At 40.7% G+C, this 16,565-nt stretch overlaps 1 protein-coding gene across 1 annotated transcript in view; it reads right to left on the minus strand.

The window, feature by feature from the left end:
• Positions 1-814: 814 nt before the first annotated feature.
• The window catches only part of IRS1 (insulin receptor substrate 1), a 69,372-nt gene continuing 53,621 nt past the window's right edge, over positions 815-16,565 (minus strand). Inside the window, exon 2 of the mRNA XM_082250216.1 lies at positions 815-1,894. Coding sequence (XP_082106342.1) covers positions 1,890-1,894 — 5 coding nt within the window. The 3' untranslated portion in view covers positions 815-1,889. The remainder of the gene's footprint in view (positions 1,895-16,565) is intronic.

Below are 16,565 nucleotides of genomic sequence, written 5' to 3' on the forward strand. Positions count from 1 at the left end.
TATGTATTAACAATTTCATGTGTTGTTGAATAAATTTATAATGCATAACCCAGCTGTACATCATGCCTCATTTGAAGTCCCACGGGTAAAATAATTGTATCATATAAGTCATAATGATTAAATAGCTTATCTCCTCTACTGTATGACTATGTAACAAAAAAAAAAAAAAAAATACCACTGAAATTATTTTAACAGTCCGAAAAGGGAGCAAATGATTTCAGTTAGGATTTATATACAATTTAATTTGTGTTGACAAGATTATAAAGCTGATCACAAATGTAAACTCAAAGTAAAAATGTTAAGATTGGTTTCCCCTCAAAAGACACTGTCACTTTGCCTAAACAGAGTTTGCACAACACATACCCAACCAAACTTTCTTGCCACGTTCCCACATTGTTGGTGCTCTGGGTAATGGAGCGGGCTTTCTGGATATTGGGGAGCATGTGACCTCCCATATGTGGCAATTTTCGTGCTTGAGCAGCTATTCACTGTCTTGACATCCTCTACATATAAGCTCGGACACTGGTCAACATTGGAGCTTGAACAGGTGGGGACGCTGCAGCTAGGGGCAGCATGGTGGTATGGTTGGGTAAGTTTACCTGCCTCCAGGTGGTGGGCTATGTGCAGACACTGTCCCTGTGCCCTAAAGCGGCAGAGTGAAAGCATCTTTTTAAAGATCCAACTTACCGGGACTTTAAAGCTGCCATACACTGCAGTGAATAGTAGCAAACTCTTACACACAAATATGCTGATAATTGTCATGTGAACACCCTTGTGTGGGATGATTATAACATACAACACGCTTGCCAGAAAAAAAAATTAAACGGTATCTAGTTTATTACATATAGAAAGATTTTCCAGAATTTACAAACAACCACATTGTTCATTCCAGGGTGTTTTCATTTTTAGAGTTCAGCCAAGTTCCACTTTCTTTTTTCTTAATTTTCTCACACGTTTTTGTCTTTTTCTTATATACTATATACATTGGAAGACTTGAATCAATATATTTTGTTTTTTTACTTTTAACCTGTGCAATGAAAAGATGTGTTTATTCTAAAACTTGTGAGTATCATGTATTATGGGACTTTCAGTTCGGATAATGCTTTTAGTGAAAACTGCAGCCCTATCTGGCACAGAACAAGTTAAAGCACAACACTGCCAGGAGTGCAGAGCTTATGTATTATTATTATTATTAATTATTATTATCGCTCATATTACAGCCACCACTAAATAGCACTGAAAATAAGAGTCCTAGTAATCTAGGACCCTTTTTATGTCTTCTTACCTTAGAAAGGAGAATAGTACCCTACCCTTTAATTTTAATAATCTTATTTAGCAATTACCCAAAGTCTGTTTACAACAGAATACCTCATAATCCCATGTAAAAAGATGGGCTCCAGCAGGAGGGAAAAAAAAAATAATAAAAGTACATGTATAAATCAAAAAACTGTGTTAAATATTTAATTCTCACCAATCATTATTAACAGTTTGTCGTACTTAATAATTTACACCATTGATTTGTAATACAGTTTTTTTCTTGTAAATTTCAGCAGCAACCTAAATAGAGTTGTGAACAATGTGTGGGTTAAGCGAGTCCATGGGCACCATGGCTTGGTGCTGGGAGTACCAGGTCACTGAGGTTGACTCCAAACATGAAGTAGAGCAGACTGTCTGTCGTCACAGTGCTTTTTGCTTGGCACAACAGGGAAGGTGCAGTTCAGTCAGCTGGCTCCTGAGGTTTGCGTGTATAGTAAACAATGTGAAGTGGATGCAGCGTACCATCTATTGAAGAGGAGGATGTGAGGTCCTAGTTGTGATGTGTGAAGGCTACTGAGAGTCCATAATCCCTTGAGATTAAAGGGGTGATTTGCTGAGGTTGTGGAGGTTGTTTATTCTGGAAATAAATAAAAAAAAACTCCATTAAGGATACAAAATATGTAAAATGCAGATAATAAATCAAACACAGCATGAAAAATGAACATGAAAACTGTTATAGTGCCAGCAAACTTAAAGAGAAAATATCTTCACACAAAAGATTCACATTTACACTGGTAACAATTGACCATTCTAAATCTTTGCCATGTTGCCTGGGGGCTGCCATTTTAATTTGCCCATACATGTAGCTACTGTAGTCCTTATCTGCCAACAGTGTCTGGGGAACCTGCAGCTCTCTAAGGCCAGCCATAGACTGAGCGATTTTCTTTCCTGCAACCACGGGAGCACCATACATGTATCTACTGTAGTCCTTATCTGCCAACAGTGTGTGGGGAACCTGCAGCTCTCTAAGGCCAGCCATAGACTGAGCGATTTTCTTTCCTGCAACCACGGGAGCACCATACATGTATCTACTGTAGTCCTTATCTGCCAACAGTGTGTGGGGAACCTGCAGCTCTCTAAGGCCAGCCATAGACTGAGCGATTTTCTTTCCTGCAACCACGGGAGCACCATACATGTATCTACTGTAGTCCTTATCTGCCAACAGTGTGTGGGGAACCTGCAGCTCTCTAAGGCCAGCCATAGACTGAGCGATTTTCTTTCCTGCAACCACGGGAGCACCAACCAGCTTCTATTTTCAGCTTGTTCAGTTAAACTTTGGAAATGAAAGACAGAAGGTAATTGGCTGCCATGCACCGCTATTTCAGTTTTGATAAATTTCCCTCATTGTGTCGGAGGTTGAGGTCCAGTTCTGCTGCATAACAGCAGGGGATAACAAATCTTATTTAATGTTCTAACGCACAAGGGAGCTACTAGAAGACTTTTTTCTAAGGCTCAATTGGGCTTTCAATACAAGTTTTAATAATAAGCATGCAAACTGTTTAGCAGCATTCTGTGAGATCACACTTGCAATAATTTTGTGATGCTTTCACAAAAGAAAATATATGGCTGATGGCATGGACAGATTCAGCGGAATGTCTACAATGCAAAAAGATAAAAGCTCAGATCCATCAGTACAATTTTCCAAGTATTAAAACTTGGGCAATACATTAAACCTTCTCTGCTAATTTAGGAATGGGGCTGTTTTTAGGTCAGTTTGATGCTGTAGTGCCTTTTCCACCCTCCTGTGTGTAACAATTTGGGCGTGTTTTACATAGGGGCCATGATAAATATCATCATATGACACCTTATTACACTGAACCTGCACTAATAAAAAACAGTAGGTTTTCCGGACCCGTAGTTTTCAGCACAGAACTGTAAAAAGCTCTCAATGTTGCTGAAAGTAGACAAGATGATAGCATTAGCAAAAAAGAAAAAAAAAATGTACACGTATTCTGAAGCATGCTGCTTTGATGTCTGCAAATTCCAATATTTTGCTTAAAATCTCTGAATGACTTCATAAAGTGCCTCTCAGTCTTGCGTAGCAGCATTACAACTTTCACATAATCTACTGCCATGAATCCCACTGGTTATGCCTAAACCGATCATTACAGCCATGTCAAAGGCTTCAGAAACAATAGCTAAAGAGACGGGGAGAGCTAAAAAATCTGTGCTTAGATCACAGTCTGGACTCGCCATTGTTTCTCAACAACAGTCAGTATTTCCTTAACAACCTATAAAACAGTTCTCTACACAACTGGCTTAGAGCAGGGGATCTCGGGCTACACTGAGCTCAGTGTAGGATCATTTAATGTCACTGACATCACTGCTGGCAGCTTCAGAACAGGGAAAACCTGTGTTTAATCTATTTCCTACTTACCGCCAGCATTAGCTGGAGTCCCCGATAATACAGCTTTGTGGTTGGGGCTGAACATTTTTGCTAGATTACTCAATCCTTCCTGGCAAGTAAAACATGTAACTGAAGGCTACATGGGGTACATTTTATGCAATGATGTATGTTTCACATCTGCTCTGAGGTGTGTGTTTTACGGAGATTTACCTACCTTTCAATTCTAGCACAAAAGCAAGGATCAGAAAAATCCCACTTATGTACAGAAGAGACAGACAATATCTACATGGTGAGACTACTGTAAATTCCTTTTCCTAGAGTATTATATTTCATCTTTACAAGTTTCACCTTGAAAACACCCAGTCTTACTGAAATACAGAACTACAAGCAGACCAGGGTTCTAGCACTAATATAAAGCTGCAGACAAACCTATTGTAACAAAGATTGAATCTGCAAAATCTTTAAGCTTCTCACATAATGAGCAGTTATCAATCTTCAGTTTGCAGTTCAAATGCTACAGCTAGGTGGTAGATGACTGTACCTACCCAAGCTTTAAGATCTATAGCCCGCATGGGTTTTGTTAGTAGCATAATATGCTCCAGTCAATCAAACTAGCAATGAACTTGTTTTATCGAGTTAAATCGCAGGCGGTTTTTAAACTCCACAGTAATGTTACTGGTATGTATTTTTGGAAAGGTGCAAGAAAACCTTGCCAAACTTTAAATATACCATAGCCTGGGACTTCATGAAAGTTTAAAAACAAAACCTAAAAACTATCAATATATACACAATGACAGCTAACATTTAACCACTTGCCGACCGACCGCCGCAGAAAAACTGTACCCAGACACAGGTTCGCAGGAGCACTCCTGGGGGCGAGCGTGCCCTGCCAAGGGTGTGTGCCTGCCCCCACTAGGCAGTGGGGACGGCGATTCACTGGGCACCCGCGATCGCTCCCCGCTGAGAGAGAAGGACGGTCTGCTGTTGTAAACCTAGCAGACTGTTGCTCTCTCTGAAATGAACACGGAGTGCCTGTGATCCTTCTATATATCCTTCCCCCATACAGTTAGAAATCAATCCCCTAGGATCACACTTAACTCTTTGATCGCCCCTGGATTAACCCCTTCCCTGCCAGTGTCATTACAGTAACAGTGCATATTTTTAGCACTGGATTACTGTAGTAATGTCACTGGTACCCCCAAAAGTGTCAAAAACGTCGGCGAGGGGTTTCGATCTGTGTGCTGCAATGTCGCTGTCCCACTAAAAATTGCAGATCACCGCCATTACTAGTAAAAAAAAAAAAATCTTTTCGCTAGTTTGTAGACACGATAACTTTTGCGCAAACCAATCAAAATACGCTTATTTAGATTTTTTTTTTTACCAAAAATATGTAGCAGAATACAAACTGGCCTAAAAGGATGAAAATATTTATTTTCAATTTTTTCGGGAACATTATAGCAAGTGATTTTTTTTTTTTTAACAGAATTGTCGCATTTTTGTTTTTATAGCGCAATAAATAAAAATAGCACACATGATCAAATACCACCAAAAGAAAGCTCTATTTCTTGGGGGGAAAAAGCTATTTTACTTAGGTACAGTGACGCAAGACTGCGCAATAATCCGTAACGCATTTCCGAATCGCAAAATATGGCCTGGTCATTAAGGGGGCAAATCCTTCCGGTCAAGAAGTGGTTTACAAGCTAAAATCTGTATTTTTTGCTAGAAACTTACTTAGAACCCCCAAAACATTATATATATTTATTTTAGCAGAGATCCTAGAGAATAAAATGGAGATTGTTGCAATACTTTGTCACACCGTATTTGTGCAGTGGTCTTACAAATTCAATTTTTTAAATACACTTTTTTGAATTAAAAAAATAAACAGTAAAAAGTTAGCCCAATTTTTTCTTTAATGTGAAAGATAATGTCACGCAGAGTAAATACCCAACATGTCATGCTTCAAAATAGCGCACGTTCGTGGAATGGGGACAAACATTGGTACTTAATCTCCATAGGTGATGTTTTAAAAATTTCTACAGGTTACCAGTTTAGAGTTACAGAGAACGTCTAGGGCTAGAATTATTGTTCTCACTCTAGCGATCGGGGGGGGGGGGGGTCTTCACATGTGTGGTTTGAACACCGTTTACATATGTGGGCGCAACTTGCATATGCGTTCGCTTCTGAGCACGAGCTTAGAGGGGGCAGGGCACTTTACTTTTTTTTCTTTTATTTTACCATGTACCTTTAGAAAATGTATATTTTTTATCACTTTTATTCCTATTACAAGGAATGTAAACATCCCTTGTAATATAAATAAGCAGGACCGGTCTTCTTTAATGCGAGATCTGGGGCCAAAAAAGACCTCACATCTCCACTGAAAAGAAAAAAAAAAAATAATTTTTGCAAGAAAATGACTTAGAACCCACAAACAATATATTTTGTAGCAGAGGCCCTGGAGAATAAAATGGTGGATTTTTCAAGTTTTTATGTCACACTGTATTTGCGCAGCACTTCAGTTTTATACATGAATGCATAAATACATTTCAATGCACACAGAGACCATATATTACCCAAATCTTGGGTAATATATAAAATATGGGGTTGCGCCTGGTTAATAGATACCAAACATATCACACTTTAGAATTGGGCACGCTAGTGAAATGGCGCCAAACTTCTATATTTGAAAATCTCCATAGGCAACAATTTAGCCTTTGTTTACCAGTTTAGAGTTCCACAGGTGGTCTAGAATTATTGCCCTCACTGACGTTCGCAGCGATGGCTCACGTGTGGCGTTATTGCTGTTTACATATGTGTACGGGACCAACGCGTGCGTTCGCCTTTACATGCGAGCATGGGGGCGCTTTAAAGCTTTTATTTAATTTATTGGTGTGACACTGGTACACTGACAGATGTTAATCAGCGACTGGCGGACACTGACAGATGTTGTCACAATGGTGCACTATTGCCGATGTTTTGTGCATTAGTACAGATGTGATGGGGGACTGACAGATGTTTTGTGCACTAGTACAGATGTGTTTGGGGCCTGACAGATGTTTTGTGCACTAGTACAGATGTGATGGGGGATTGACAGATGTTTTGTGTACTGGTGCAGATGTGATGGGGAACAGATGTTTTGTGCACTGGTACTGGTGAACTGTTCAATGGGGACACTGAGATGTACATGGGGACAGGGGTGACAGTGGTGCTTGGTTAATCAGCCACCGGACACTGACAGATGTCACAATGGTGCACTATTGCCGATATTTTGTGTACTGGTACAGATGTTATTGGGGACTGACAGATGTTTTGTGCATTAGTACAGATGTGATGGGGGACTGACAGATGTTTTGTGCACTGGTGCAGATGTGATGGGGGACTGACAGATGTTTTGTGCACTGGTACAGATGTGATGGGGGACTGACAGATGTTTTGTGCAATGGTGCAGATGTGATGGGGAACAGATGTTTTGTGCACTGGTACTGGTGAACTGTTCAATGGGGACACTGACAGATGTAAATGGGGACAGGGGTGACAGTGGTGCTTGGTGTACTGTTTATGGGGGATCTGTGACAGCTCATGGAGACCCCCCCCCCCCCCCCCACACACACTGAGCTCTCACTGAGCTTAGTGGGGAGAACTATCACAGAGACAAGTGTCTCCATTTACATTGTGAAGGCTGTGATTGGACACAGCAGTCACGTGATCAGGACGACCAAATCACAGCTCCCATATCCCGATCTTGTCTTGGCTGTGTCCTGTGATAACAACCTTCACGAGATTGCGCGGCCGGGAGCAGGCGCTCGTTCTGAGGGACGTACAGGAATGTCCACTCAGAACGACAGAGCTCCCACCCGGCCATTTATATACAGTGGCCGGGTGGGAGGAGGTTAGGAGCCCTTACAGGTCACCACTTAAGATTTACAGAGGTGGTCTAGTGCTAGAACTACTGCCCATGATCTGACATTCACAGCGATAACTCACATGTGTGGGACGATCGCGGTTTGGGTGTATGCAGGACCGACTCGCACATTCACAATTTGTGTTTTTGGATACTTAACATTTTTTTTTTAAATAGCGCCATTGACATTTGGGTAAACTAAGACTAATGTCATCGCTTCCAGGTTACCATAGGGGAAACCCAGCTATGTTTGGGTGTTCGACTACCCGGTGGACATGCCAAATGGTAGCTCAGGACTCCAGGTGGGATGGGAGAGTCCAAGCAAGCCGCTCTGATTGCTTTTACATGGAAACAATGGCTCAGGCATTACCCCGATACAACCACTTGAAGTCAAATGACATACTAGGTGCACAAGCAGTTATGGGAAAAATTATTCCTGTTCTCTTTGCTGGAAGCTCTGACATGAGGAAGTAAAGGCTCTGCATCTACCATAGAAATACAGTGCAGAAGGCACAGCAAGTCAGTAATGAGGAAAAGATAAGTTGGGGGGACACTACAGACAATGCTGGTAACTAGTCTTTTGCCCTTTGTCTTTTTTGTATACAGCTTTCAGATTTCATATTCACAGCCCCAGGTTTCTTTACATACTGTCCCAGAACAAAAAAGTAAAAAGTGAAAGTAATACTACATGCTCTGGGTTAAAGAAACAGAATACCAAAACAAAGAGGATGCGCATGACAGCCAAGCAACTGCAGCCTACATTAGAGGTCAGCAACTGCAACCTACATCTTTCTCTCAGAAGATTCTTTTGGAATGAAATGGCCATTTCTTTATTTTCTCCATGCTAGAATTACCATTTTCAGAGCCGACTGTATAAAACAGTACAAGTGATAATTTCTTTCATTTATTCTGCACTAGAGAAAAAAGTGTAGACTATGAGGAAAAAGAGGGGTTCCTAAAAGCACAATAACATGTCATGTCAGAGGTACTTATGTAAAAGTCTATTTGTACAATTACCATGATCACATCTGCAGGTAGAAGCAGTCACCATACAACCAGATTTACATTCCAGGGGGCAGATGTTTGCATAACATGATCAGCTCATGGAAGGGTACCTTCAAAGATCACGTGTCAGTTCCTGGGCCACCCAGCAAAATGGATGTATATACATTTCATATTGGGGGGGGGGGGGGCACCTGTTCAGTGAAGCCTAGATAAGAGTCTAGCAAGAAAGAAAACATGTTATCGGAACCTAGGCTGGCAGCGTCACCAGGGCTTCGTTTAAATTAGTAGCTGAATAAATAATAGTACACTGGGCTCTGAACTCTGACCTAAACCTTCATATTAGTGATAGACTTTGGTATTTAGCAAAAAAAAAAAAAATTCTTAAAACAAATGCAGAAATGGAATGGAACTTGTTAAAGTGAAACTAAATCCATCAATTTAACGGTTTCTCAAAACCATTACATTCAAGGCATGCCGTCACAGTTGCCTGTGCTCTCAAACAAGCTGTTAAGCCATCAAATGTCTGGTGTTATATCCGATCGCATGTGCAGCTCAATGACAACAGCAGATCAAACAGAGCCTAAAATGGCAGCTTCCTTGGCTGTAAAAGGACAGAGGGGTTTAGTTCCAGTTTAACACAGTCTCAATGAATCATGGTGCCCATAACAATCTGACTGTAGCTCACCTTAGAGAAACAGTAAGTGTTAGAAGAGGTTTTTCAGTTCAGCACCACCTATAAGTATTGGATTTATGTACAGTATATGACAAACAAAAGAAAAGTGATCCCAACACAAAGCAATGTCTAGATGTGCAGTTAGCGGTTTCTACGAGAAATACAATCAGCATACTTGCACATAAAATCTGGGTTTCAGCTCTGCCTATAATTCTGAGAAAGAACTAATGAGCCCGAGAAAGACGTCATGTCTGGTTTCATCTAACCATCTTTAGAAGTCTTGCAAAAGTGATCATTAAAGTTACGTTTCCATATGTGGAAGCCTTGTTCTGAGCATTGCCTAATAATTTAGCCATTACAGCATTCAAAGCCTTGCAAAACAGTACACTGTCAAAAGGGTACGATTAAGATTTTGGTCAGAGCCTTCCAGACAGAGCGAGCTTAGCAAAGACTTTCCAGAAAAGCAGACTGAATTATTCCATTAAACTTATTTTCATTGTTGCAGCCTTGTTGGTGAACATGTACTGATGAATTTGACTGATGGTTTTAAAATTATGGACTTTATGATGGCGGTGCCTACACATGCCACCCAAGAAGTAATATCCACCATTGTGAACCAGGGCAGACAATGGTATAAGGAGAATGTGACCATACGATCTAGTGAAGGGTAAAGAAAAGGCGGCAAGTTACTGTTATTGTGGAACAAGTGGCTTGCACAGAACAATGAATTTGGACTGGAGGGAACAAACTGTGGCTAGTAGAGGAATAAAGAATGAAGACTGCGCTTATTGCCACTTACCAATGTACTTACATTGCTGGTATAGACACTGCTTACTGTGCAAAGCCCTACAGCTAGACTGCTTCTTTGTACAGACACCATGGTGATGAACGCAGACACGGACATGATCACAAAAGAAACACCATGAGCGTCTTCAACTTTATCACCAATAGTAATGTACCTTATGTAAAAATTCATTTTTTTTTTGCTTTTAAAAAGGTATAACTAAAAGGCAAATCATTTTTTTTTTTCCATTTTGAATTAAGTGGAGGGGGATAAAACACCTGTCTTTTTTTTATTGTCATCTGTGCTCCCATTAGGGAGGTCCACCCTATTTGTCCTGTCTACCCATATCATCAAGGTTGAAAGAAAGACAATCCTACATTTTGGGGTATAACAAGAAAAAGAAGAGAGGAAAAAATCTTTCAACGGTGACACTAGTTATGGTGATACTGGTGACAACCAGGGCTTCTCGCACTTTGGAGGGATTTCCTCTTGCTTCCTGTTTTGGCTTTGGGACAGGAAATTACGGAAAATATCCCCAATAGGACACAGATGGCAGAAAACCCTCCCTTGCTGCATCCAAAATTAAAAAGGGTATTTTGCTGTACACAAGTGAACACTTGTCCTTTTTTCACATGAGCACATGCCCTGGAGAAATCCCTGAACATCCCGGTTATCATAAGAAACGTGGTCTTTTTTTTTTTCCCAATCTAAAGCCCCGTACACGCGGGCCGAATAGTGACCAAAATCAGCCGACATTTGGCCAGTGTACAATGCCCCACAATTGCGGAGTATACCAGGCATAAGTCAGATGTCCTGAAGCCAGAGAACCACTAGTACAGCCAAGAAACTACCATTTTCTGAAGGTGGTCAGACAATTGCGGAGTATACCAGGCATAAGTCAGATGTCCTGAAGCCAGAGAACCACAATTACAGCCAAGAAACTACCATTTTTCTGAAGGTGGTCCGCAATGATAACCACCTTATATAGGTCTCAAGAACACGTTTTTATAGTCAGGTGCTGGTTATTATAAATGTTGTTCCCTTTACTATGGGGGAGTTAGAATCCCATAAAGTGTATGCCAGGGCCAAACAAGCACAGTAGTGAAAAAAAAATATCATAATGGCCATTTGTAAAGGTGGATGGGGTGTAGAGTGTCCATTAAGTTTACCTTTATTATTGTCATAAAATCTGGTGGTCTAGGTTTTTACTGAGGAGCTGCAGAAAGCAAAGTAGTACATCAATTTCAAAATATCTCAATAGCACAGTTAATTCAAAGATTTGAGCAGCTGCTAACACAATATATTACACAAAAGCTGAAAAGATTGCTACAAAGCTTGAAGCTAGATCATCGACAGGCTCTGTTCAAATGAAGCCATCTTACTAGTTTAAACTAGAGGCATACACCATCTATATATAGAAGTGATGCCTCAGCACCAACGCTTTGTAGCATGCAGCATCTTCAGAGCCAGGAAATGCCAGGATAAACCCTCAGAAGAATGTTCAGCTAAATAGATGTGGCATAAACAACACAAAACAAAAATGGCACTAAATTCAAAGAAGCCCTCATTATTTCTCTTTTTTCAACATTACCATTTGATCAGCTTGTAAAAACAAATGTGCAAGGTCAGACTACTACATCAATCACAAATGTATGCAATTTCAAAAGGGCCTTATTAATTAACACACTGGCACCAGAACAGCCAGGTAGACCATGCACCAACATCATAGCAGCTGTTTCATGGTAAATAGCAGGTTTAATAATAGCACAAACAGGATCATAATAATACTGATTAGACAAAGATTTGTAAGGTCGCTTGCTCAACCTATCTTAGAGTGGCACTAAAAGAAATACATACGCAGGTGACACTGAGGAGACAAATTTACAGAAGCAGACCAAAGATGGAATAAATCTCGGCTGGTTCAGCAGGGAGCCCGCAAGCAGAACACAATAGCACTGCGGGAGGGATTCCCCCATTAACACTGACTGTGTTGATGGGGTATTCGAGGGATTTTCCTTCCACCCATGGTAGAAGGAAAGAAAATCTAATTATATATGGCTTATCTTACTTGCTTGTATACGCAATAACTTTCACACAAACCAACATACACTCATTGGGATTTTTTTTTAATCAGATGTAGTAGCATACATTTTGGCCTGAATTCATGAAGAAATTAGATTTTTTTTATTTGATGTTTTAGAACAAAGTAGAAAATATTTTATACATTTGTATACAACACCTGGGAAGAACTAGTTTTTCTTGGTCGTGACATACAGTAAATCTATAATACTTCAGATGTAAGCAGTGTAACACCAGTGAAAGTCATTATTCCTGGGTGCACATATTAACCTTTAGGAGAGTGTTTAGCAAACAAAACTATAATGCTTACTAGGCATAATGAAGTTCAGTTCATCAGTCCAGTTTTTGTGAGATTTATAATCACATAACTGAAAGCACTCTTTGCCTGGAGCTCTGCCCTTTCAGAATCTTCCAATGTTACTATGAGAACTAACATACATCCTTGAGTTTGTGACTTCACTTCATTTGCTCACACAGGGGAAGACAAAATTTGTCCTGTACAATTCTGGTACATTCATACAATGGACAGACCAGAATTCTAACAATTTGGCTGGATTTAAACTTCTATTAGCAATGCAATGACATTCATTCGAAATGGCACTCCTACACACTTTAATAAATGTGTGTTCCAGGGCACCACGCCACACAGAGGTCAAACATCTGCATTGAAATGTTTTTATTTTATTTTTTACACTACAGATTTGCTGCAAGAAAACAGACTAGACTCAGGCAGCAACACGTAGGAAGAACTTACCAGTCTCCCTAGTCATGCAGAGAAAAGCTAGGTTAGACAATTAGCGTCTAGCCCCATGGTTCCAAAGAAAATACCTTGAGAAAGTGGCCATTAGAAAAAAAAATGCCTACCTTTCAAGACCAACTTAAGTTTGTCCTTCACAGTCAATATTCCATTGCTGAAATGTTTTAGTGAATTAAAAAAATTCTGTTTTCCCACCCAACCTTAACCACCACTTCCACACTGGGCCAATTCTGGTACTCTGCTCCTACATCTTACATCAAAAAATCATCTTTTTTTTTTGCTATAAAATCACTCAGAACCCCCAAACACATATATATATATATATATATATATATATATATATATATATATATATATATATATATATACATATATATATATACATATACATACATACACACATATATACACACACACACATATATATATATATATATATATATATATATATATATATATATATATATATATATTTTTTTTTTTTAGTAGAGACCCTAGGGAATAAGATGGCGGTCGTTGCAACTTTTTATGTCACATGGTAAGCAATGCTTTAGAAATGTATTTACCGGTTTAAAGAGTTACAGAAGAGGCCTTGGGCTAGAATTATTGCTCTTGCTCCAACGTTTGCAGTGATACATCACGTGTGGATTGAACGCCCTTTATATATGTGGGCCGGATGTACATGCGTGTTCACTTCTCCGTGCGAGGACTGTACATTTTTTTTTTTTTTTTTTACTATTTTATTTTTAAATTTATGCTTTCCCTTTAAAAAATACTGTAAACACCCCTTGTAATAGGAATAGTGCATGACAGGTCATCTTTATGGAGAGATCCGGGGTCAATAAGATCCTAGATCTCTCCTTCAGGCCGGAAAGCCTGAGGAAAAAAAAAAACACAATCTCGACTTTCCAGCCAAGATCACGGCAGAATTTACAATTGCCAGGCCGGACGTGATGTCATATCACCAAACCCGGGTATTCGAGAGTCATGGAGACTGCTGGGGACCATCTGGTCTTCGGTATTTTCTATGGTGTACTTCCACCGGTGGCAGACTCCTTCTCTGGCTCGCTGATCGCACGGGGGAGCCAGTAGAAGCACCAGAGGGCAGCGGGAGATGGGAATACCCCTCCCGCCACCTGTAAACACAATCAATAAAATTGGTCTTACAGTGAAGGGAATTGGTGGAAAAAAAGAATATCTGAATGATGCCTGCAGCTGCAGGCATCATTCAGATATCCCCACTCAAATTCTAAACATCTATGGCCAGCTTAAAGTGGTTCTAAAAGGCAAAAGTTTTTTTTTACCTTAATGCATTCTTTGCATTATAGTAAAAAACCTGGGTGCAGCTTCACACAAAGCCCCCTCCTTATACTTACCTGAGCCCCATATCGGTTCAGTGATGTGCATGAGAGCAGAGACTCTCCCAGGTTTCTCTCCTCATTGGCTCTTACAGCAGCAGGAGCCATTAGCTGCTATCAATTACAGCCAGTGAGCCAATAAGGAGAGAATGGGGGGGGGGCAAGCCGCGTTGTGTGTGAACAGCAATGTCCACTCACAGGAGCGCGGCTCAGGAGTGAGCATGCTCTAGTGCCCCCATAGGAAGAGGCTTCCTATTGGGGGGCACTGGTAAAGGATGAGGAGCCAGGAGCACCGGCGGGGGACCCGAGAAGAGGATCATGTGTGCTCTGCAAAACCACTATACAGAGCAGATAAGTATGACCTTATAAAAAATAAAATATGGGATTTTTGACTTACCGTAAAATTGATTTCTCTGATGTTCATTGACGGACACAGCTCCTGATTCTTCTTAACCATTGGATTATACTGCCCCCTACAGGAGGACACTAGGCAGGAAAAAGCTTTACTACACCTATGGGCAGTCCTAGGGGATATACACCCACACTCAGCTATAGGCACTCAGTTTTGTTACAAGCAGTGTCAGAAGAAAGCCAACTCCACAGAGGGGTGGGTGCTGTGTCCAACGAAAATCAGAGAAATGGATTTCACGGTAAGTCAAAAATCCCATTTTGTCTTTCGTTCATTGACACAGCTCCTGATTCTTCTTAACCATTGGGACATCCCAAAGCAGTGTTAAACATAAGGGGTGGGAAAAGAGCAGAAAAAAATTCCCAAGGCTAACTATAGCCAACAAGGTAACATGGAGCTCAACCAAAACTGGAGCTCACCTGAAAAACAAAAAAAAAAAAAAAACAGCAAATCTTTGCTGCCAAAAGAGGTATCCTTAGATGCCAACACATCCATTTTATAAAACTTTGTAAAAGTGTGCACAGACAACCAGATGGCCACCTTGCAAACCAGCATCACTGATGCCCGATGACAAAAGGCCCAGGAGGCACTAGGCGCCCAAGTAGAGTGTGCCTTAACATGGAAAGAAGGAACCTGACCCCTAATTGAATAGGCCTGAATCACTGTCTGTCTGAGCCATCTGGAAATCGTCGCAGCAGAAACAGCCTAACCCTTTGAGGTCCAACCGTGAGTACAAACAGTGAATCTGACTTCCTAAAAGACTCTGTAGCTGCCAGGTACACCAATTGCCAAAACCACATCCAGTGAATGCAGAGCAATTTACTTAATATGTTTAGGCCTGAAACATAGGAAAGAAAACAATGTCTTCATTCAAATGGAAATCAGAGACGACCTTTGGAAGGAACGGACAGGGACGAAGAACCACCCTAGCTCTGTAAACCAACAGGTAGGTAAGGTGGACGACAAAACGCTGCTAGCTCAGACAACCTGCATGTAGAATTAATAGCCACCAAAAAGGCCACCTTCTAGGAAAACATAAGCAGGAGAACCTCCCAATATTTTCGAAGGGAGATTTCCTGGATAACAGACACCAATTTGAGGACCCACGGCGGTAATGGAGACTGCACTGGAGGAACCAAGTGTCGAGCTCCCCAGATAAAGGGTATGCTTCTTCCTAGACGTAGATTTGCTAACCTTTAACAGTGTAGGAATCACCGACTCAGACAAAACCTCTATCCTGCAGCACCTGGCTTTCAACAGCCAACCCTAGTGCCCTACTCCTGCAGAGGGCAGTATAACCCAATGGTTAAGAGGAATCAGGAGCTGTGTCCATCAATAAATGAAAAATAAAAATGATAACCTTTAGAATCAGTTTAAAGCACAAATTAGTGTGTAGTGAAGGAATGGTCAGTTGACTTAACATCGAGTGAGATTTTCTATACCAGAGCAACCATGAGCCCCAAATACTTGGGAACTCGGGTATACAAATCTCACCATCTCTTAGTCTGCATCTTGAGCCTTGCTATTAGCCAATTACTATGATGGATGGCTTCACTAACCAACAGTGAGTGTCAGGAGGCAGGAGCGACTGGGTAGTGCTGGCACTTGGTAGCTGGGGGCACGTCTGAGCTCCCCAGTATCTGGAGTTCACTCGGCAATGAAAGGCTGACAGGTATTCAAGCACCTGAAGCATCATCATTGCACGATTGGTGGCAGTTTTGCACAGCTGATATAAATACAGTTTTGGTTTCCCAAGCAACACCATATACTGAATCTAGTTACAGATGCTGGCTATGCATAAAGGTGGGTTTGTAAAACAAAAATGTATTGCACAGGTCTCCCATGAAAAACTTGTGTATTTTTTTACACCCTTAACATAAGCTGCAAATACCAGCATTGGTCATGACTAACTATGAACCACACATGTAATTTCAATTA

The sequence above is a fragment of the Pelophylax lessonae genome (genome assembly GCF_965119305.1).
Source record: "Pelophylax lessonae genome assembly, chromosome: 3".
Taxonomy (NCBI): Eukaryota; Metazoa; Chordata; class Amphibia; order Anura; family Ranidae; genus Pelophylax; species Pelophylax lessonae.